This window comes from Dendrobates tinctorius, unplaced genomic scaffold (genome assembly GCF_039654945.1).
Source record: "Dendrobates tinctorius isolate UK_male_01 unplaced genomic scaffold, ASM3965494v1 ptg000049l, whole genome shotgun sequence".
Taxonomy (NCBI): domain Eukaryota; kingdom Metazoa; phylum Chordata; class Amphibia; order Anura; family Dendrobatidae; genus Dendrobates; species Dendrobates tinctorius.
The window spans coordinates 20403732-20427053 of NW_027361717.1; the positions used below are offsets into that span (position 1 = coordinate 20403732).

A 23322-nucleotide genomic window follows, 5' to 3' on the forward strand; every position below is an offset into this window, starting at 1 on the left:
ATAACGGAAGGTATCGCTCAAAACAAATTGCCACTCATCTTCTACTGAACTGAATAAGAGCTGAGCAAAACATGAGAAAGACCATTGGACTAACTGTGGATCTGTAGTGTTCTAACTCCAAGTCATCAATATCTTAGTGCTATGCAACCTATTTACCACCAAATGTATTCCCTTATTGATAAATCTAAGGCACTTGGGGAGGTTCAATGACTGTTCAGACAGTGTCCAGGTATTATAAAATCTCCATCACTATATTATCTCTAAAGGACCTGAGGCAGCTTACATATGCACTACATTTTCTCTTGGTATAAAGCAGAATTTTGTTCCCACAGTGTTCCTTTAAACAGTGGCACTATAAGCATTTTTTCAGTAGGATGTCAGCAGATATGATAATCGTAACCTGATATAGCATATCAATACCATTTATTCCTAGATTTAAAAAATAAATAAATAAATAAAAGACAGGCATTTGTGTGACTGATATAATAACAAGTCAAGAAAAGTTACAATACCTTGGTCAATATATTATCTTTCACAAAAAATATACAGCGTCTGTTGTACTTGGTTATAGGAAAGAATTTGTACATCGTCTCAATAAATTAGTATGATCTTTTTATATCAAAATTTCAAGTAAAGTAATACTATATAGTAAAATAAATAATAAATAATACAGATTCATTTGATGGACACCCTTTTGTTCCATCCACTTTGTAGGTTCTTCTCCCCCACTTGGTACTGTAAAACAAACTTCCTAGTTGTTGGGTCGTCCTTAGAACAGATCATGACATACATGTATTTGCAATCCTCTGTACTGCAAGTTCCTTCCCAGTAATCATCCTTTATGAGTAGCAAAGGAAAGAAGTCTTTTCCTTTTATGCTCACTTCGGCAACATCAGGAACCCGAAGCTTGAATGAAACATTGCTATTTTCGGGCAGGACACCTTCCAGTGGTGTAACAAGATCATATTGTTCAGCCCAGTCTGTGTATGCTAATGGGAATAGTGGCCATTTCACTGTGGGTTTTTTGCATATAATGAGGTAGTTACACTGGTGTTTGTACACGTTACTGTTTTTAGGTTTCACGTTCACATGCAACACATATGTTCCTGGCTGTGGAAGGTGGACCCTTATCTGCACGTTGCCCTCCGTTAGAGTTTGGAAGACGTGTCTTTGGGTCATCTCTGGAGTCATTTGTATTTCATCAGAGTGTAAAGTAGGAAAAATGCTTAATTCCCGCAAAAATGCAAAACTCAAAGTAAAACAACCATCTTCTGAATATATTATAGGATCAGGGTGTGAAGGCTGAATGAGGCCAGCCTTCTCTGTATCTGGACCTGGTCCCACAGGGTTATGGAGGCTAGAAGGGAAAGATGGCCATTTCACCTTGGGGTTCGAACATGTTACTAGATAATTACAGATGTAGCCGGCAGAGCCATCAAATATCTGAAGAACGTAAGAGCCAAAACGTGGAACACGAACATTAAGCTCTAACTTATGCTTCTGTGTGCTCTGTAATACATGCATAGCCTCCGGTGCGATCTGTACTTCTTCAGACTTCAGACTAACTGTGACATTTAATATTCGGTTAGTAGAAAAGCTGAGGATGAAGCATCCATCTTCCGTGTGCACAATTGGGTCAGGATGTGAGGGCTGGAGCAGTCCAGCCATTTCTGTGTCTGGACTGGGACCTACTGGATTATGGAGTATACTTGGAAAGGGCGACCATTTCACTTTAGGATTTGAGCAATGCAATAAGTAGTTGCAGATAAAACCATTATTGCTGTCAAATATCTGGAACACATAAAAACCAAAGTTGGGAAGACGGATATTAAACTCAACTTTATGCTTTTCTGCCCTCTGTATAACGTGGTGGAGTATAGTATGCATCTTATCAGACTTTAAGCTGCTGCTTAATTTTAAATAGTTGTTGAGCTTGAAACTGATAGTACAACAGCCATCATCTGCACGAATTATCGGGTCCAGATGTGAAGGCTGAAGAAGACCGGCCTTTTCTGTGTCTGGATTGGGGCCAGCTGGGTTACGTATCAATGCTGGGAACGGCAAACATGTGACATTGGGATTTGAGCATATTATGAGATAGTTGCAGATGTACCCAATATGAGCATCAAATATTTGGAGAACATAGTGACCAGATTGTGGCAGATGAACACTAAACTCCACTTTTTGTTCTTGTACTGCTTGTATGATATGATTAAGAATGTTTTTTCCTTCACTGGATTTAAGACAGGCTGCAAGTTTTAGCTTTTTCTTCATGGTAAAACTTACAGAACAGCACCCATCGTGTGTATAAATGACTGGCTCTTCGTGTGAAGGGGAGTAGAGCCCAGTTTGCTCTGATAACAAGCTTGGACCAACAGGGTTATTGAGGCATTTGGGAATCTTCATTTGGTTGTCAACACCTTTGCAATCTATTCTGTAATCCAAAACCATCTGGTATACCTCTTTTGTATCTTGTTTCCTTGCATAAATTTGTAAAATCTGTTGACCAGTCTTTTGGGGATAGATATCAAACTTAGCTTCACGATCAATGAGTTTTAGTAGACCAGGATCTTCTGTTTCTTGCAGGGTGAAGAGGAAGAGCAGGTCATGCTGGCTCTCTATTGTGATGGATACTTTCCCGTTTTCTAGAAAAAAAAACATTCCTAGTTACTAGAATAATACTAATGTCCATCATGTCGTAACTAAATGTATTTTCCGAGTACCAGGAAATGATTTGACTTATAGATATACCTTTTTAGAGCATGTGTGTGTAATTCAGATACAGCAGACAATTTTCCAACTCAAGTAAAAAAAAGTGGTGTGGTTTTTTGTCAATATTGTCTGTTTTTATTTCCCCCCTCCCTAGTTTTACTTTACCCGCACTTGCATTAAACACAATTACAAAATTAATTTTAAAATGTACTGTTTTTGTCAGCATCCTTTTTTCTGCCTACACAAGTAAGGCGGGGAAACGTCTTTCCCCATTGTTCGACGCCATAGAATCTACGGAGTAAAATGCTTCCATGTGGAACCAAGCTGGACGCAATCAATAATCTAGTGAGAATATTTTACCTGTTTCAATAACAGCTGCTTCTGGCTGAGAGGAAATCAGTCCTAAGCTGTAGAAGTGGCTTCTGCGGTGAACACTTAGCACAAACTGCTTCTGGGACACTTCTGGCTCCAGTAATTGAAACTCTTTATTATCCGGGAAGTGATCGCCAATAAAGAGAGCAGGATGAGTCAGGAAATAAAACTCATTGTACCTTGGAAAAATGAAGAATAAACAAAAATAAGAAATGGTGAAAAAGTATCACTATCGAAGGTGACGGGAGTTATTTGAGATAGCGCCCCCAAGTCATGTGCGAGCAGTGTATTGTAATGCATTAGAATAACCTTTGTGTGAGATGACCTATATAGTCCATATTCAATATATTAAAAACCTGCTACAAAAACTTGAAAACAATGGGTAATTCTTTAATACAAGCCACATTCGGCCCTTTGGCTGTTCCTGTTCAGCCCATGAACCTGGTCAGCCATAGGGCTGGAAGTGGTGGTGTACCATGTATCTCCACCCCCCCTTCCACACCTGATCTCTGAATTTTAAGGGTATTTGCATTCTTAGAATGCAGGCACCATTCCATGCAATAAGGGATCAGGGAGTCTGCAGCTCCTTCTTACATCATTCACCCTGAGCGAAATGTAGACATAGACACAATGATGTTAGTAGATCACGCCTATTGAATGGAGCCTCTGATCACACACTGCACAGAACATAACAGCCTATCGAGGGGGTAGGTGAATCATTTTTGTTTATTGTCAGTCAGTACTTGGAGGAAACTATAGGAGCATCATGCTGTGTGTGAGGACTGTGGGGCCTTCAAACTGTGTGGGAGGACAATGGGGACATCACAGAATGTGTGGAAGGGATTTTGAGGGCATTATACTGTGTCTGGGCCTGTGGAAGAAGCCATCATATCATGTGTGGGGAGATCTAGGGCCAGTATACTGTATAGGGGGAAACTATGGGACTTCATACTGTGTGGGGGTAAACTATGGGACTTCATACTGTGTGTATGTGTGGAAGGGTGGTGGGGTCATCATTTGTGTGTTGGGGCTGTGGCTCATCATACTGCATGTATGGGGAGGTGTTGTGTGGGATCATACTGTGTGGGGAACTGTGGAAGACAAACCGCGAAGGGCTATGGAGGTATCACGGCTTCATAGTACAGAAAAAGGACTTTCTGCTTCTCCATAAAACATTTGTATATCTCTATATTTCTGCCATGTGCATGAGATCTAGAAGTGAGGATGCCCAAGGAGAACATATTTTCCCTCAAATGAGCTCAACTTCCTTTTTACCAACACTTAAGTTAAGTACTTTAACATGGAAAATCTAAAGATCACACTACTTACTGGAAAACAAACTTGCTTATATGCTCATCGACTTGTCCAGCTCCCCATGTGCAGTCCAGGAGGTGCCAATGTCCCTCCAAAAATACCATGTTCCAAGTGTGATCTGAATCCCCAGATATCATCTGCCCCGGCTTGAACGATGTTCCCTTACAGTAGCCGCTTACGGATCGGCACTGAACACCAGCAAGTCTATTGGAGGATAAGCTTATTTCTTTAGTAATATTTTAACTAAAAAATAATCTACATGTAAATATCTAAAAAGAGGTAGAGTAGAAGCACACTGTAGGAAATGCCCTATTAAAAAAGTAATAAGTAAAATACACATCACTCATAGGTTTTAGGATGCTCAAATAGGGTTGTGCCCCATAATACAACTTGTAAGAAAGAACTTTGCCCTCCCAAAGATGATGCTGATAATGAATGGTTTCATTTTTTGCAATGCAAACATAGCTTACAAGTAACGTTTCAGACGTACAACCCAAAGGATGGAAGGAAAGGTTGGTGGATGGTTTCTGCGCTTGACGACAGTTAATGAGATGTATATCCCAGGATATAAAACGAAATGGTGGTTTATCTACGCGTTTCAAAGTACAAAGGACGTCTTCATCAGGAAAGACCACAAGTATACAGCAAAATCAGCAAAAGCATTGTTTCAATAGCAATGGAGGTTTCAAACATGGATGTCAAAAACACATGACAGATGTCAAAGTTCGGTCAGGTACCACATGGGATGGCACATAACATACATGTGATATGCACAGAGGAAAAAAAAATTGTTCAAGTTGTAGGTATATATTATAATATAACTTATCTAGGCATCTTTTTAATTGTAGGACAAATATTTAAGAAAATGAGAAGAAGAAAATGGAAAAAGAGGGAAAAAAAATGAAAGAAAGAAGGGAAATGGGAAAGAACTCATGCCGACATGAATCCCAAAAAAAAGCTGAGTGTCTGGATGGGCCGTCCCATCAGAGGGGAAGAGATTATTATTTGATTGAATACTGTTTATTTAAATGCTACAGAAAGAGTTAAAAAAGAAATTATTTTCAATTCTTAATAATTTTATAGTATAAATCGGAAAGCACCTTTAATTATTTTGTTTAACAATGTGGTGATAAAAAATATGTATGTATGAGAAGAAGTATCTATGTATTTGAAGATTAATAAAAAAAATGGGGCTAAAGGGAAAAAAGTGTTGTATTAAATCCAGGGACAATGAGAAAATCAATAAAAGTACCAGAAAAAATCTTTAGTCTTTGGTTTAAGTAAGAGAATAAACAAATAGATAGTGGTATGAAGCTGGGAATGAACTTTGGACGCGGGAGAAAGAAATTGCCAAACTAAGGCCTCTTTCACACATCAGGTTTTCGCCGTCAGGCGCGATCCGGCGCTTTTGACAGAAACCGGATCCGGCGAAATGCAATGCTGGATCCGGTTTCCCCCCCATTGACTTGCATTTGCGCCGGATCGCGCCGGATGGCCATGCGTTTCATCCGGTTTTCGCCGGATCCGGCAATGTGTCGCGATCCGGCGTCTGGAAAAAACGTCTACTGTAACGTTTTTTGTCTCCGGCGAAAAAGCCGGACACGCCGGATCCGGCGCGTCCGGCTTTTTCACACAATGAAAGCCTATGAGCGCCGCAATGCGCCGGATCCTGCAAAAGCCGGATCCGGCGAAGGCCGGATCCGGTTTTTTGGTCTGAGCATGCTCAGTAGCTCTGCCCACAGGAGATATATAAAAGCAAGACAATGGGACCCTCAGCCACACCCAACATGCCACCCAAGCCAAGAACCAGGAGCAGGAGAAGGCAGCAGACATCTGCAGCAGCAGCACCATCAGCACCACCCCAAATGGAGCAGCAAATGGAACATGCTGAGGAGGGGAGTCCAGCAGCAGATGAGAGACGGTAATTATCAAATCCCCCATTCCTCCAAACTAGGGCCATGGAATATCAAGATATTCATTGGCCCTTTGTTTCTCTTTATTCAACAGCCGCCAAAGAGATGCAGCAGCAGCAGAAATGGCATCACTGGCAGCAGCAACAGCAGCAGCAATACCCACAGCCATGGAGTCTGGCCATCAACAGGACAGCACATCTTCTTCTGGGAGCCCTCCCTCGCATCGTCAGCGTTTGACGGTAAGTTTTTATTTCCAAAATCCATCATCTCTGTAATATATGTCTATTCATTGACTTTTATTTCAAAACAGGAATCACAAGATGAAGAGGAGCTCCCAGAAGAAGAAGGAAGGGGTGGACAGACACCTGGAGTGGGCTCACAATTGGTAAGTTTTTTGCATCAAACGCAGAAACACAACATCACACTACACACAACACATAGAAAACAATGTTCTGTAGACCACACACAGCAAACAAATGCCTACATCCAAAGACATAACATTTTTTGTTTTCTTCTCTAGTCTTCCCAATCTGGTGCTCGGCCAAGAGGTCCTCGCAGTGCCTCCCAGGGTCGTCGGCGACAGCAACGCGGCGGTCACCAGCGTGTAAGTATAAATATTTTTGCTTTGTTTTTTTGCACTTTTTATTTCATTTCTTTTGTGGAGGCTAATTATGTTATTTTTGTCTTTTTCTTTAACAGCCTTCACAGCGTGCTCCCGACTCTGACGGTGAGGATGGAGGGATTGATGTGGACCGCCTCATCGATCTCGTCAGAGAAAGGGAGCCGCTCTGGAATATGGCTGACCGCCGCCACGCTGACCTGATCGTTACCCGACGACTCTGGGAGGAAATCTGTTCTCTCCTTGTGGGCCGCTGGGAGGACCTCGAAGCTCGGGCCCAGATTAAAGAGCGTAAGTATATACAGTACCGGTTGCTTGATGTAAACCAGTGTTTCCCGAACTCCAGTCCTCGTGGTCCCCACGGATCATGTGTTCAGGATTTCTATTTACTATGGAAATCCTGAAAACATGACCCCTGGGGACCATGAGGACTGGAGTTTGTGAAACACTGATGTTGTATACTAACCACTCCTTTCTCGTTTCAGGGAACAGAATTGTGAATCGGTGGCGGTCTGTGAGGGATCGTTTCAAGAAGGAGTTCAATAAAGAGATGCGGGCCCCGAGTGGATCTGGAGGACGCAGGAGCAAGTACAAGTACGCACAAGCCCTGTCGTTCCTCCGGGAAACAATGCTCACCAGAAGGTAAATATTACACACCACATGTGAAAAAAATGTTAGATGTAACTTTTTTTTTTCAGCCAGGGCCATACCATGTCAGTATTTTAATTGTTTTTTTTTCTCTTTATTACACAGCACGGTGAGCAGCACTCGGGAGCCTGCACGATTGGACCCTTCTGAGGCGATCCCTGAGGAGACCGGCACCGAGGGACACTTCGACCGCCCCGGTACATCTGCACCTTCCCAGCCTTCCCACACATTCGACCCATCTGTCCCATCCACCAGCACAGGAGCATCGTGGCCGCCTACATTACATGAAGCTGCTGGTGAGGAGATCGCTTTCCCTTTACCCCACCCTTCTTCCCCTGCCACCTCTAGTACACCTGCGGGTACTGGGCGGCAGCGGCAGAGGGGTCAGGAAAAGAGTTATGCGCAAGAGTTCTTGCATCTGAATGCATCTTTCCAGAACTGTCTCAAAGTCTTGTCAGAGCAAATCTCCGCAGGCTTTCAGCAGATCAACTCCAGCATTCTGGAGGTGAAGACACTTCTGCAAACCATGCATTCAGAAGCAAGATCTTCGCCAAACCACACCTTTTTCAGGTCTGTTGTGGAGCGCATGGCAACACTATCTCCTACCCAGCAGATGCATGTAATGCATTCGTGCCACGGTACTCTACAGCAGGTTACCTCCCAACCACCACCTCCCACCACTGTAGTTCCTCCACCTGCACCCCCTCCAGCCACTTTCCATCCTCCCCCTCCTATTACATCTGCACCCCCTCCAGCCACTTTCCATCCTCCCCCTCCTATTACATACCAGCAACCTCACCAGTACCAGCAACCTCCCCAGTACCAGACATCTCCCCACTTCCAGCAACCTGCCCCGTACCAAACTCCTTCCCCGTACCAAACTCCTTCCCCGTACCAAACTCCTTCCCCATACAACTTTCCATCAACATCATCTGCTCCTACAGTCCCTGCCCAACCCTCCACTCCACCGCCCACCACCTCTTCTGCCTCCCACATGTCCACCCATTCTGTAGCTTTTTCCACACCTTCACCTAACTGTTCCTTCCCCACCACGATCCCAGTCCTCTCTCCACACACCCAGTGTCGAAGTGTCCCGCAGCCCCTCCAGCAGTATTTCCACCCCACAGTACACAGATTTGTAATGTGTGTTTTTTGTAATAAAAATGCCCATTGGGTTTAAAACCTTTATTAAAAAAGTTTTTTGCACTTTAAAAACATTTTACAAAAAAAATAAAAATTTAAATAAAAGTTAAATTATCGTTTCACAATGGTTGTCTGTCATTTCTTTCTGCGGCGAACTATGTTTTAAAAAAAGGTTAAATACAGGGTATTTCAAAGGTAAAAAGGTATTCAAAACCAGGTATATAACTGTGGGTAAATTTTAGCTTTTTGCCACAGTTGTGTTCCTGGTTGTGTTTGAAGCAAAGTATTTCACCTAAAAAGTTGTATTTATTGTTGGTGATTTCCTACCAATGTACACAACTTTTGTTAAAAGGTGAAATACTTTGCATAAAACACAACCAGGTACACACCTGTGGCCTAAAGGTAAAAATAGTAAGACCATGACAAGATAGCCAACTTTGGTTGGCAAAGGTATATACTGTTGGTCCAGAAGGTACACAAGTTTAGGGCACAAATCTTTCACACTCTGTCATCCCAGTGTACTCTGCCTTGAGGTGACATAAAGTATAGTGGAAAATTGTCCCTGAAACCGTCACAGAACTTCTAGTGGTAATATTTCCAATGACAACATCCATCTTCGCCAGTAACTTGCTCTTCTCTCCAACCTGCACTTTCTTCTCTACAACCTGTCAAAGAAGGGCTGTAGGAACATGCTATATCTAGTTTTCCAGTAGCCAATCCCGTTCGGAAGGCCACAAGGGTCAATTTTAAAAACCGGATCCGGCGTAATCCGTCGAAAAACGGATAGAAAAACGGATAGAAAAACGGATGAACCGGATGAGACGGATCCGGTTTTGTCTGTCAAGAACAAGACGGATCCGGCAGAAAACCGGATCCGGCACTTCAGGTTTTACAAAACATTTGCCGGATCCGGCATTCCGGCACGACGCCGGATCGCGCCTGACGCCGAAAACCTGATGTGTGAAAGTAGCCTAATGTGACAACTTGAGGGGAAGTCTATCGAAGCACAGGGATACATGTGCAAAAGATGATGCTGATAATGAATGGTTTCATTTTTGCAATGCAAATATAGTTCACAAGTAACGTTTCAGACTTACAACCCACAAACGGATTCCACAAGCGTAGGAGAATGGAAGGACAAAAGAAACAAGAAAAAAAATGGATCAGTTGGGGGTCCATATAGCACATAACCACCAGAAACCCCTCATAAAATATACATTTTAATAAATATGCTCTAAACACTTACAAGGTCACTCATATATTAAAATAATGAAGGAGCTTATAAATGATAGGGCCATGGAAAATTGATAAAAAACAATACAGTTGTGGCCAAAAGTATTGACACCCCTGCAATTCTGTCAGATAAATACTCAGTTTCTTCCTGAAAATGATTGCAAACACAAATTCTTTGGTATTATTATCTTCATTTAATTTGTCTTAAAATAAAAAACACAAAAAGAATTGTCCTAAAGCCAAATTGGATATAATTCCACACCAAACATAAAAAGAGGGTGGACAAAAGTATTGGCACTGTTCGAAAAATCATGTGATGCTTCTCTAATTTGTGTAATTAACAGCACCTGTAACTTACCTGTGGCACCTAACAGGTGTTGGCAGTAACTAAATCACACTTGCAGCCAGTTGACATGGATTAAAGTTGTCTCAACCTCTGTCCTGTGTCCTTGTGTGTGCCACATTGAGCATGGAGAAAAGAAAGAAGACCAAAGAACTGTCTGAGGACTTGAGAAACCAAATTGTGAGGAAGCATGAGCAATCTCAAGGCTACAAGTCCATCTTCAAAGACCTGAATGTTCCTGTGTCTACCGTGCACAGTGTCATCAAGAAGTTCAAAGCCCATGGCACTGTGGCTAACCTCCCTAGATGTGGACGGAAAAGAAAAATTGACAAGAGATTTCAACGCAAGATTGTGCGGATGTTGGATAAAGAACCTCGACTAACATCTAAACAAGTTCAAGCTGCCCTGCAGTCCGAGGGTACAACAGTGTCAACCCGTACTATCCATCGGCGTCTGAATGAAAAGGGACTGTATGGTAGGAGACCCAGGAAAACCCCACTTCTTACCCCGAGACATAAAAAAGCCAGGCTGGAGTTTGCCAAAACTTACCGGAAAAAGCCTAAAACGTTTTGGAAGAATGTTCTCTGGTCAGATGAGACAAAAGTAGAGCTTTTTGGGCATAGGCATCAACATAGAGTTTACAGGCGAAAAAAAGAGGCATTCAAAGAAAAGAACACGGTCCCTACAGTCAAACATGGTGGAAGTTCCCTGATGTTTTGGGGTTGCTTTGCTGCCTCTGGCTCTGGACTGCTTGACAATGTGAATGGCATTATGAAGTCAGAATACTACCAACAAATTTTGCAGCATAATGTAGGGCCCAGTGTGAGAAAGATGGGTCTCCCTCAGAGGTCATGGGTCTTCCAGCAGGACAATGACCCAAAACACACTTCAAAAAGCACTAGAAAATGGTTTGAGTGAAAGCATTGGAGACTTCTAAGGTGGCCAGCAATGAGTCCAGACCTGAATCCCATAGAACACCTGTGGAGAGATCTAAAAATGGCAGTTTGGAGAAGGCATCCTTCAAATATCAGGGACCTGGAGCAGTTTGCCAAAGAAGAATGGTCTAAAATTCCAGCAGAGCATTGTAAGAAACTCATTGATGGTTACTGGAAGCGGTTGGTCGCAGTTATTTTGGCTGAAGGTTGCGCAACCAAGTATTAGGCTGAGGGTGCCAATACTTTTGTCTGGCCCATTTTTGGAGTTTTGTGTGAAATGATCAATGTTTTGCTTTTTGCTTCATTCTCTTTTGTGTTTTTTCATTTAAGACAAATTAAATGAAGATAATAATACCAAAGAATTTGTGTTTGCAATCATTTTCAGGAAGAAACTGAGTATTATCTGACAGAATTGCAGGGGTGTCAATACTTTTGGCCACAACTGTATATACAATCCTACGTTAACCCTATCTAGTCACGGAGTTTGGCAACATGAATGATACGCAGTGCCGCCCCCGCTTAACGTCGAATGGCCCTAGAGATGCTAATCTGCACCCTTCCTACACAATAAGTGTTAACACTACCAAAAATCATTGCAGTATGCCAATACACATAGGAATAAACAATATATTAATATTCAGACTCAACATCAAATTAAGCTGTGCTCTGCAAACACTATACTTTGCTGACTTGTGGTAGTGTAAGGTTCCAGAAATTCATGTCCCAGTTTGTAGAATAAATGTATTAAAAGTTATATTTTGTAAGGGGTTTCTTCTTAATGGTTATGTGTAGGAGAGTGAAAGAAGCATTGATGCACTTGTAAAGGCTGATTTTACACCCTCCATTCAAATACATGAACTATGGTTTATTCTTTAGGAAGTGGCCTGGTCCTTCCATTAGACTCATTGAGTTATCTGACAAGCATCTCAGTGGTGTACTGATTCCTGCCTGTATACTGGAAGAAGCAGTAAGACGTAGACACAGGAAGGGAAGCTTGGTTGGTAGAATAGGACCTGGGCAAGATGGAATTCAGTTTGTTGAGTTTTGCGTAAAATAACAAAGTCCTGCGATGTGGCTCGTGTAAAGTGAACAGGGAGAGGGTTGAGGTTTACACAATTTTTCATGGTCCCTGTGCTTTAGATAAGTTCTACATCTCTAGGCATCAGTGCCTCTTTTTCTGTCTTAACCATTAAGATTTACTGCCTCCTCCATGTGTTGCAACCATTAAAGGGAATCTATCAGCAGGTTCTTGCTATATAATCTAAGAGCAGCATTATGTAGAAGTAGAGACCCTGATGACAGTGATGTGTCACTTACTGGGCCTTGATTTGTGGTTTCAATACAATCAATAAGTTACGCCAGTGCCCCAGTCCGTTAGAGTTCCTTGTTCTCCTCATTGGGCTTTGCAAGTAGCCCGGAGTGCTCCCATGTCAACTTTATTCTCATTTGCACAAGGAAAGACTAGAAGCAATGGGATGAAACTGAATGGGAGGAGACACAGATTAGATATTAGAAAAAACTTTTTGACAGTTAGAGTGATCAATGAGTGGAACAAGCTGCCACGAGAAGTGGTGAGTTCTCCTTCAATGGAAGTCTTCAAACAGAGGCTGGACAGACATCTGACTGGGATGATTTAGCGAATCCTGCTTTGAGCATGGGATTGGACCAGATGGCCCAGGAGGTCCCTTCCAACTCTACGATTCTATGATTCTATGATTCTATGTGTTGCATTAACTAGGCTTATTTAAGGGCTATTGGTATAAGGTTTTGTATTAAGACTTTCTAGTAACTCTTTTAGTTATTTTGCACAGTTCCAGCCAACTGTCATCAGGCTGTCTCCTGGCTGTCTGTGATTTCCCGTCCCTGAGTTATTTGTCTGTAGTTTCCAGTAACCATGCTTCCTGTCATTGGTCTTCAGGACTTCACCCGTTTTTCTGTGGTTTTCAGTAACCCTGCTTCCTGTTAGTGGATGACATCACCTGCTTGTCTGCAGTCTCCAGTAACCTTGCTACCTTTCAGTGAAGGATTTCACCTGCTTATCTGTGGTTTCCAGTAACACTGCTACTTGCTACTGGTCTTCAGGACTTCACCTGCTTGTCTGTGGTTTCCAGTAACACTGCTTTCTGCCAGTTGTTTTTCAGGACTTCACCTGCTTGTCTGCAGTTTCCAGTATCCTCGCTACATATCAGTGGAGAACTTCCGCTTATGGGTGTCTTCCAGTAACCTTGCAACCTGTCAGTGGAGGAAATCACCTGCTTGCCTACAGTTTCCAGTAACCCTGCTACCTGCCAGTGGTCTTCAGGACGTCACTTTCTTGTCTGTGGTTTCCATTAACACTGCTACTTGCTAGTGGTCTTTAGGACTTCACCAGCTTCTCTGCAGTTTCCAGTAACCTTGCTACCTGTGGGTGCAGGACTTCACCAGCTTTTTTGTGACTTTCAGGACTCCTTTAATACTTTCAGTTTGCCTCTACGTGTCCACCTGCGGCTTTCAGGATGTCCCCTCTCTGCTTGAAGCTTCAAGGACCTCTTTAACACTTTGAGTTTGCTTCTAAGTTTTCACCTGTGGATTTCAGTAAATCTACTAGCTGTTTCCCACGTGCTACATCCACCTCCTGCACCAACACCCTTGGACCGTGTGCTCAACCGGATCTTGGGCATAGAGGATGCACCTCACCTAGTGAGCCCGCTTTGTGTAGCAGAGTGTTTTATTAGCAGGAGATCATCACTACAGGACAACTGGCCTTGTGCATCTTAGTCCAACTACATCCCCAGCACTAATTAGTTGCTCCCTGCCACTATACATTGTACACAGAAAGCAGTGGTGTGGAAGAGGTTTCTCTGCTGCAAATCTAGCAGAGCTCAGTTGTTGAGCTGTGTACCAAGAAAGCTGTGACATATAGATCGGCATAGAAGCTGTGTACATAGACTTTCTTCTAGTAAAGATAAAATCTTTAACCTATAAAATCTGCTGCCTGCATGCAGCCTGTGATATATAGATATTGATTTGGTTAAAGGAGTATTAATGTAAGGCCATGATAAACATCACCTGCACATGTGTTCAAAGATTGCGCTGTATCCTGTGCAGACACCCTTCTTGGTGCGAAACACGACTTCTGGGTCAGATGATACCAGGTCTTTATTCTTTAGCGCTGCGGTTTCATACTCTGAGATAACGAGAGAGAGAAATGACTGTTGTAAAGTATGTCGTAAAGTCTTGTAAAGGAGTCTTGTAAAGTACAAGGACCTATTCGATCAGTGATTACTTCTGTTATACATTTGTGTTATATTTATCAAAAATGTCATCATGGATTTAAAGCGTTTGACTGGCCCAGCAAAGGAATAAAGGATTCCAAAATGTGGCAACTTCCACCAAGATCTAATCTAGTCGTGAGCAACAGAAGCTGACAGAGAAGTAGATTGCTTACTGTTAAGGTTTATGTTTTTTTTGGCAGGGTTCCCTCTAATCACCCATTACTAGCCATCATTGATTATATATTGTATGTAAGGAGGGAAGGAAACCAACCAAAATTGCAGTCACAAGAGTCCATATAATGCACAAAATATATAATTTTTTATTAGTCAAGATGAGCAGACAAGGATAGAAAGAGTTAAAAACATCAGTGGATATAACACCCTGCACTGCATAGGGCGGGACAGGCCCCACATGGGCACTGACTCATATTGCACAGTGCCCGGCTATATCAGCCATAGAGGTAAAGCAGCCACTGCACGCAAGTATATCCATCACTCTCACTTCTATGAACAGAAGCATATGGGCTCAAACATCAGAATGTCCAACATATATATATAATAGAGTGCACAAAGTCTTACAATAATTACCCATTGGTGATAAGTGGTGATGGATGGCAGCAGCGTCTCCAAGAGGCCTGCCCGCCCTCCCCTACGCACGTTTCAGATTACTCCTTCATCAGGGGGCCTTGTCTGTTCATCTTGACTAATAAAAAATTATATATTTTGTGCATTATATGGACTCTTGTGATTGCAATTTTTGTTGGTTTCCTTTCCTCCTTGTATGATTATTGGCAATCTGTCCTTACCAGTCCTATGCATTGTCTGGGGATCTATGGCTAGTTATATTTATATGATTTTGTGAGATTTATATATAATATATACGTTTGGATACTATCCATTCATATATTTCCCTTGGGCCATTGGTACCCCAGACATTTTAATGTCTTTCATATATTATATATTGTATGTGTCAGATAGCGACAGAATTTACTATACAAAAGGACTAGCATTGGTTCTCAATCTCTAGATGTAGGGACTAAAGACATTTTTTCTAGTTTTGGGATCTACAGTCTAAGGTTCAAGAAGAGTTCAAACACCTACTACAAATCACAGAAACAAAGTTATAACTATATGGGGATCAGAAGTAGCAGCCACACCCTGTTTCTGGTGCCTATAATGGCCCTTTTTTCCACATTACAGGAGCTCAAAGGGGTGGTCCGAAATCCAAATAAATTTTCATCCTAAATTCCTATCTATTTAATGTCATAATCTAAACTATTTTCTAATATACTCGAATTAAAAATTCCCTATCCTTTCCTCACTACACTACCTGTTTTTTTCCCACTTCCTTTTTGATGACACCTTGTTGAGCAATCCCAGTGAATTCAGGGATAATAGAACGAAGCATAGCTAGGGTGCAGAAGCTGTGGTCACTGCTGCAGCTCCTGCCCCCTCCCTGAAATGAAGTGCCAGCAGTGACACTCGTTTCAGGGGTTGGGCTGCATGATGTGTGATATGCACAGTGACAGCTCACTATCTCACCGGCTAAGATCAGTAGTAATGGCAACAGAGCTCTCTGTTAGGGTGCAGTGTCAGAATACCCGGCGAACAGAGACCAGCACTGCCCCTGCAAGTGACACCACCAGCTTGTTACTGTTAATCTTAGAAAGTGAAGGAGAGCACTGCTATTGTGCACATCACACTAGGACTAACCCAGCCCCTGAAAAGGACATCACTGGCGACACTTCATTCCAGAGAGTGGGCAGAGGCTGCAGCAGTGACCACAGCCTTTGCCCCCTAATGATGCTTCGTTTGAGTATCACTGCATGTACTGGGATTCTTTAATGAAGCATCATCAAAAAGGAATAGGAAAACAAAAGCAGTTGGATAGTGTCGTTAGGGAAAGATAGGGGATTTTTAATTTGAGTATATTAGAAAAAAGTTTAGATTATTGCATTAAATAGATAGGGGTTTAGGATGAAAATTAATTTGGATTTCTGACCACCCCTTCAAACATTGTAAATAGCACATGATGTACAGAGGGGGCTGTTACAGATATTTCATTGAGGCCCACAAGATCCAAATTATGACTCTTCTTAGGAAATGCAAACTATAATAACTCTGGAATATATGACTATCAAAAGTAACATAAAAGAAATGTACTATACTGCTACTGGATCTCAAAATTATGACCTTTATTCTGGATTGAATCTGGCATGTTTAATTATTTGAGAACATTGTACTAATTTTTAGATGACACATACAACATACCGATATGATGACATATCCACATCCAGATAACTCGTGTCTTCTCCAAATCTGTGTTAGCACCACGTGTAAGTTCATTTACTAACTGTTCCAATGTCACACAAGTCACCTGTAAGAGGGAGAGTGTCATCGTCTCACGTACATTTAAGCCTGCAGGGTAGAGTAGTAAGGGTTTGCTCACATTTGTGTATAAAATCGGCGAGTGCAATGTGGGAAAAAAATTGCCTTGCACTCCACAATGTTATTTAATTAAGCAGTGTTCATCTGCAAGTTTTTCCTCACCTGGAATTGAGGTGAGGAAAAACATCGCAGCATGCTACGTATGGAGGTGTAAGGGTATGTGCACACGTTGTGGATTAGCCTGCGAGATTTTCTGCAGAGAATCCACATCGCTTGGCAGAAAACGCAAGGAAAAACGCTTGCGGTTTTCCTGTGGAATTGATGCGGATTCCTTGCGGATTCCATTGTGTTTTTGTTGTGCGGATTTGGTTTGTGAACTTTCTACTTTGTGACTCTGGAGAACAGAGAGAGAGTGAGAGAGAGAATTTTCTATGTGCCAGAATGGAAACCGCAGCTGCGGATATGCAAAAAGAATAGACATGCTGCGGAAAATAAACCGCTGTGAATCCGCGCGGAATTTTCCACAGCATGTGCACAGCGTTTTTGCATTTCCCATTCATTAACATTGTGTGCACAACGCACTGTGGATTTGAGGCAATTCCACTCATCCAAAAACGCTGCGGAAGCACATCAAAATCCGTAACGTGCACACATACCCTTAAACAGCCGAGACTTACCAATGCAAGTCAATGGGTTCAGTTTTTACACACACATCTCATAGGAAAACCGACATTTCATCAACCGAGTACAGTAAATTCACAGCGTGATCAGACAGAATAGAATAGATAGATAGATAGATAGATAGAAAGATGTCATTGAGATCTACAATTAGTGCAGTGCATGTGTAGTTTTCTGTAGTTGTATTTAGTAAAAAAAAGAAATAAATAAAAAATGGTGTGGAGTTCCGCTAATATTTTATTAACCAGCTGAGAAAAAGCAGATAGCTGAGAGCTGGTCTTAATAGCCTGGTAAGGTGGCAATAAACATGGAGCTTCCCAGGCTATTAATATCAGTACACAGCTGTCTGCATAGCCTTTACTAGTTATTAAAAAAAAATTACATGGGTTCCTCCTATTTTTAATAACCAGCAAAGGCTAAACAGAAAGTGGCAGGCTGATATTAACAGACTGGGAATGGGTCATTGATATTGGCCCCTTCCCAGATGACTAATAACACCAGCCCTCAGCTGCCCAAGAAATGTTGCCTTCATTAGATGCACCAATTCTGGTTCTTAGCTTCAGATCGTCCCACTTGCCTTGGTGCGTTGGCAAGTGGAGTAATAGTTTTGGGGTTGATGTCAGGTCAGCTGTTTTATGTTGGCTGACATCAAGCCCAGGGGTTAATAATTATGGTGATATATCTATCAGACACACCCATTACTAACTCCATTGTCAAAAGTAATAAAGACAAACTGACAATAGTGATTTAGTTGAAAAAAACACTTCTCAGTCCTCTTTTTGCTGTTTATTCCCATAGAAATGAAAGTTATACTCACATGTCTACCGTAATTCCATAATAAAGAGATCTCACGATGATCCCCAATTCTGCTACATCCACATAGTATGTTGAGCGGTGACATAATGCAACCACTCAGTACGTCAGTCAGTACACACGGACAGTAGCGTGAGAACACACCTGCAGTGATGAGCGCTGAGGTCAGTAAAGAGACCAGAGTTTATACCGCACATCACTTTTTTGGGGCATCCCTCCTTCTTAATAACCAGTAAAGCTATGCAGACAGCTGTGAGCTGATATTAACTGCCTGGGAAGCTCCATGTTTGTTGCCCCATTCCCAGACTATTAAGACCAACTCTGAGCTGTCTGCTTTCCCTCAGCTGGTTAATAAAAAAAAGCGGGACCTCACACCATTTTTTCCTTTTATTTATTTAGTAGCTAAATAGATGTACAACAAGCTACACATGCAAAACACTGATTATATATCTCAATGACATATTTCTATCTATCTATCTATCTATCTCTAGATTTATCTATATCTGTATATAAGATTGTTTTATTAGTTACTAAAGTAACTTGAAATGACAAGGAATTACTGTATGTAAAAGCTGATGTCAAAAATGCAATGCATACGAATTGCATACACATGTCATAAGGATGATAGATGAGGAAAAAGTGCATGACAATCACCTGGAAATCTTCAACTCATCTCAGAGCACCTCTGCTACTTTATATACGCAGATGTGATCATACCCTAACTCTCATAATACCCCTTATTTTAATTGTTGTTGCTGCCCTGTTTGGGTGCCCTGATGAGGCTTCACACCTGTTTATGCATCTGTTAAGCCCTTGTGGTACAAGAGGTGGTAAGCCACCTTGAGCCCTGGCACCAAGAAACCTTGCTAGTGTTGCTGGCCACTAGTGAACAGGCCTCGATTCATCACAGGTTTTTGGCCTGAATTGTAGCATAAAAAGTTTGAAAATGTTGCAAAAGTTTTGTACAAGAGGCTGCACAAATTTTTTAAACTTTTACTGTTTCTACTCTACTTTTGCCCAGCTCAAACGCAGTGGGCAGAGCTGGGGCAGAACGGGGATGTGATGGCCCTCACTTAACAATTTCATGAGTAGTGGCAACATTCCTTATGCTATTGAATAGATCTGATAATAGCCATTAGTGATGGGCGAGCGTGCTCAGATACGGTGTTATCCGAGTATGCTCGATTGCTCATACGGCATCTTTGGCGTACTCTAATACTATGTTCAAGTCTCCGTGGCTGCATGTCTGGCGGTTGTTTTTTTATTTTTGTTTCCTGGATTCATATAAAAAGGATAATTACTGGAAATATGAACTCAGCATAAGAACATTATTTTACCTTTGTGGCATGGAGGTCCATGTTCTCAAAAACACTTAAGTCTACCTCTAGAGACTTGAGGTTTCTTTTGTCCCAGGGATAAGCTGTGTAAAAAAAGAGCAGAAAACAGCAGCATTACCCTTTTAAGAATATACAACATTCCATGATGCTTGCACTATTCAGAGATGTCTTATTAACTTATAAGGGGTCATGCAGACGTCCATGGATCTCGGTCTGATCACGGACCGTTAAGCATGGACTTGCCGTGGCTCTCTTGACCAGAGCATGACAGCCTCATAAAAACATATGAAACTGTCATGCTACAACCTGGAGTCCCGCAGCCAGTCCATACATTACGCTCCTTGACTGGACCGAGATCCTTGGACGTCTGCATGAACCCTAACAATAGGGCAATAATGGAAAGAACCATATTTTTAGTGCAGTGAAAAATGGATCTTTCTCTCCTCTACATTGCTATGAGCCCTTGCGGGCCTGAATTGAAATACAAAGTACAACCCTTGATCAGGGCAGGTGCTGTTTCTAAAAAAAAAAGGCAGCCATGTTTTTCTAATCCTGGACAACACTTCTACAGAGACACTCCAGTAAAAATCAGTGTGACAGAGGAGAACATTGTAGTTTTCGTAGATATTCATTGGGTTTAAGGTTATTGTTACCCTTAGGCCACATGCACACATTGAGTATTTGGTGAGTTTTTTACCTCAGTATTTGTAGCCAAAACCAGGAGAGGAACAATCAGAGGAAAAGTATAATAGAAACACGTCACCACTTCTGGATTTATCACCCACTCCTGGTTTTGGCTTACAGATACTGAGGCTAAAAATCTCGCCAAATACTGAAAGTGTGCATGTGGCCATACACAAGTCTTTGGCAGATACACGAATTGCACTCTCCATGGGTAAATGTTGGTTAAAAACACTCCACTTTTGCACGTTTTCCAGGGTAGTATTCAATTATTGTATCTACTCCCTCGCTCTTGGCCCCTGAATTTTTTGTTTCTTTTTCGAACAATAGTGTGCAGTTAATAAATTGTTCATATGTTTGAAATTATATTTCTGTGATAAACTATAAGGAGATATATAATGATATATAATGATTATCTTACTGTTTGTTGATGTCGGGTTGTTTTCTCTGTTCTGTATGTGATCTGCACCAGAAACACAGAGATACAGTCAGGAGAAAGATTGTTGATTCTTATAATTCTTGGAGAATTCTTCTACCGTTATGCAGATAATGAGAAGATACATATTTCATTTAAAGCCTATCTGTTATTTAGGCCAAATCCTGTGGAAAATCATGCCTTTGTTATTCTACTTGCCTAATTTGTTTAGGAAAACAAGCTAAACGCTGAGAACTACGGCAGCCTATGCACAGTGAACAATCTAGTCTAGATTGCTCAGTGCACATTGCTTCCTTTGGTCTGCCTGTGTAAACAGGCATTTAAACAACCCCTGATTGGTAATCGTTTATTTCCAATGAATGATAATGTTAATACTATGGCATACAAAGACATTTTTGGCAATTGTAAGCTTCAAACTTTCAAGCCAGAGCTTGAGGAAGGTCTTTCTCTGTTTTACTATGACTTTGTCCCTTTGTACAAAGTGAAGTCCATGTAAACAAGATTTGGGGATTTATCTGGAGCAACTCCATTAGCCTGTACAAAAGCACTGACTTTAACCCAGTGAAACACCTTTGTGACGAATTAGACTGCCAATTGAGAACTAGACCTTTTCAGTCATCCTCACAGTCCAAGATGTTGTAGAAATTCCTCCAGGACAAATGAACACTCTAAGGCTATGTGCATACGCTGCGGATCCGCTGTGGATTTGGCCTTTGCGGATCCGCAGCAGTTCCGCAGACAGTGTACAGTTCAATGGAAGTCTAGAGGATTTACAATCCGCAGTGCACATGCTGCGGATTTTCAACTGCGGAAAAGCTGCGGTTTTAAATCCGCAGAAAGAATTGACATGTCAATTCTTTCTCCAGATTCTGCTGCGGTTTGCAACCTATTCCATTGTCCAGGTGTCAAACCGCAGGGGAAAACTGCTGGCCAATCCACAGGTAAAACCGCAGGCCAATCCGCAGGTCATTTTAACTGCGGTTTTACCTGCGGATCCGCAGATACAAATCCGCGGGTGAATCTGCAGCGTGTGCACATACCCTTATAGCCATTACATCGCAGTGACAGCACTATGGTTTTGGAATGAGATGTCCAACAAAGCCGCCAAGTATATTGGTCAGTTGGCCATGGTCATATATTTTTGGCCCCATAGTCTATGTAAGGAAATTGATCATAAACCTGTCTCCTAATCTTCCTTGTTTCCAATACTTTCTGAAGACGAAGACTGTAATTACCTAGTATTTTTTTGTCCTTTGACTTCTATTTTGTTCCGCTTCCATAAAACAAATTTACTGTGTTGACAGAGACCCTGCTTTCACCATGGTCGGCTCGCGAGCACTCACTATAGTCAATTGACAAGAGGAGAAAGTGTTTTTTAATCTAGCTGTTCTTTACATCTTATTCTGTCCTCTGTGGGTGTGCAGGCAATAACCCCAGGCTATTTACTTTGTGATTACTCACCAGAGCTGTGATTACTTTTCTTTCGCTTGATTTCTTCCTTGTTCTCGTAAGAGCTTTTCCTTCCTTATAAAGAGTAAAAACACTGATATACAGGAGACAATACGTGTATATTCACTGTCAGGCTGGTCACACAAGTTTCTCTTGTCTTGAAAATCATGTTCATATAAAAAGGGACAGAAGAAGCTGTCGGGGTTCAGCGGGAGAGAAGGGGCACCCCACTTTCTAATAGATTTCCTCATAGTATAAATTAGAAATCGGTGTAAGGTATAGCAGTAATCTTGCATATCTAATAAAATTAATGATTTAACGAGGTATTGTTTGTTTTTCAATTAATGGAATATAGCATAAATGTAGACCTGTTCATATCTGGCATAAATCTTATTTTATAGCACTTTTTATCCCAGGATTTGTTAATTATATTTACAGATGTGTGCTTCATAAATAAATCTGTGGTACATCTGAGTGTGCTTCTGTTTTGGCCAGTCTAAGCAAATTCCCTAATTATTGTGTGAAAATGGAAGTGTAGGCACTCGGCTATCCATGTACAAAGACTTGTACGTGGGGCAAAGTGCGAGAGGCCTAAGTATGTGAGACATGTAAGCAGCCCAGCGAACCATCCTTCGGTTGGATGTCCCTGTGTGTATGTCTCTCCTGTGATGCTCCCTATGAAGGGTTTCTCCACTATGTAGATATTGATCACCTATATTAATGCCTTCAATATAAGATCAGTGGGGATCTGACCCCGAGGACCTTCACTAATCAGCTGTTTGCAGCTCCATTGGTGACTTTAGGTAACCAGTTTATGGAGCCAGAATAAATCCATTCCATACACAGTAGAGTTGCCGCCGTCAGGTTCTGAAGCTCAGCTCCTACCGCACTCCACCCATCTGGTATTGGTGACCCATCCCAAAGATAAGTTATCATCAATATCCAAGTAGTAGAAGGTGTGTTATAGATACACCACATGATCTTAGTCATAGGGGCCAGTGAAATTCCTTTTAGTGCTAGTGGTACTCCATCTTCTTCAGTAATGAAAGCCCTA

The 23322-nt window shown here is 41.8% G+C and overlaps 1 protein-coding gene across 1 annotated transcript in view; it reads right to left on the reverse strand.

Moving 5' to 3' along the window:
* Positions 1-474: 474 nt before the first annotated feature.
* Positions 475-23322, reverse strand: part of LOC141091130 (uncharacterized) — a 65989-nt gene continuing 43141 nt past the window's right edge. The window contains exons 5-12 of the mRNA XM_073576522.1: positions 22281-22343; positions 20805-20846; positions 19703-19785; positions 16758-16863; positions 14281-14398; positions 4414-4602; positions 3073-3263; positions 475-2645 (exon numbers count right to left, since the gene is read on the reverse strand). Coding sequence (XP_073432623.1) covers positions 676-2645; positions 3073-3263; positions 4414-4602; positions 14281-14398; positions 16758-16863; positions 19703-19785; positions 20805-20846; positions 22281-22343 — 2762 coding nt within the window. The 3' untranslated portion in view covers positions 475-675. The remainder of the gene's footprint in view (positions 2646-3072; positions 3264-4413; positions 4603-14280; positions 14399-16757; positions 16864-19702; positions 19786-20804; positions 20847-22280; positions 22344-23322) is intronic.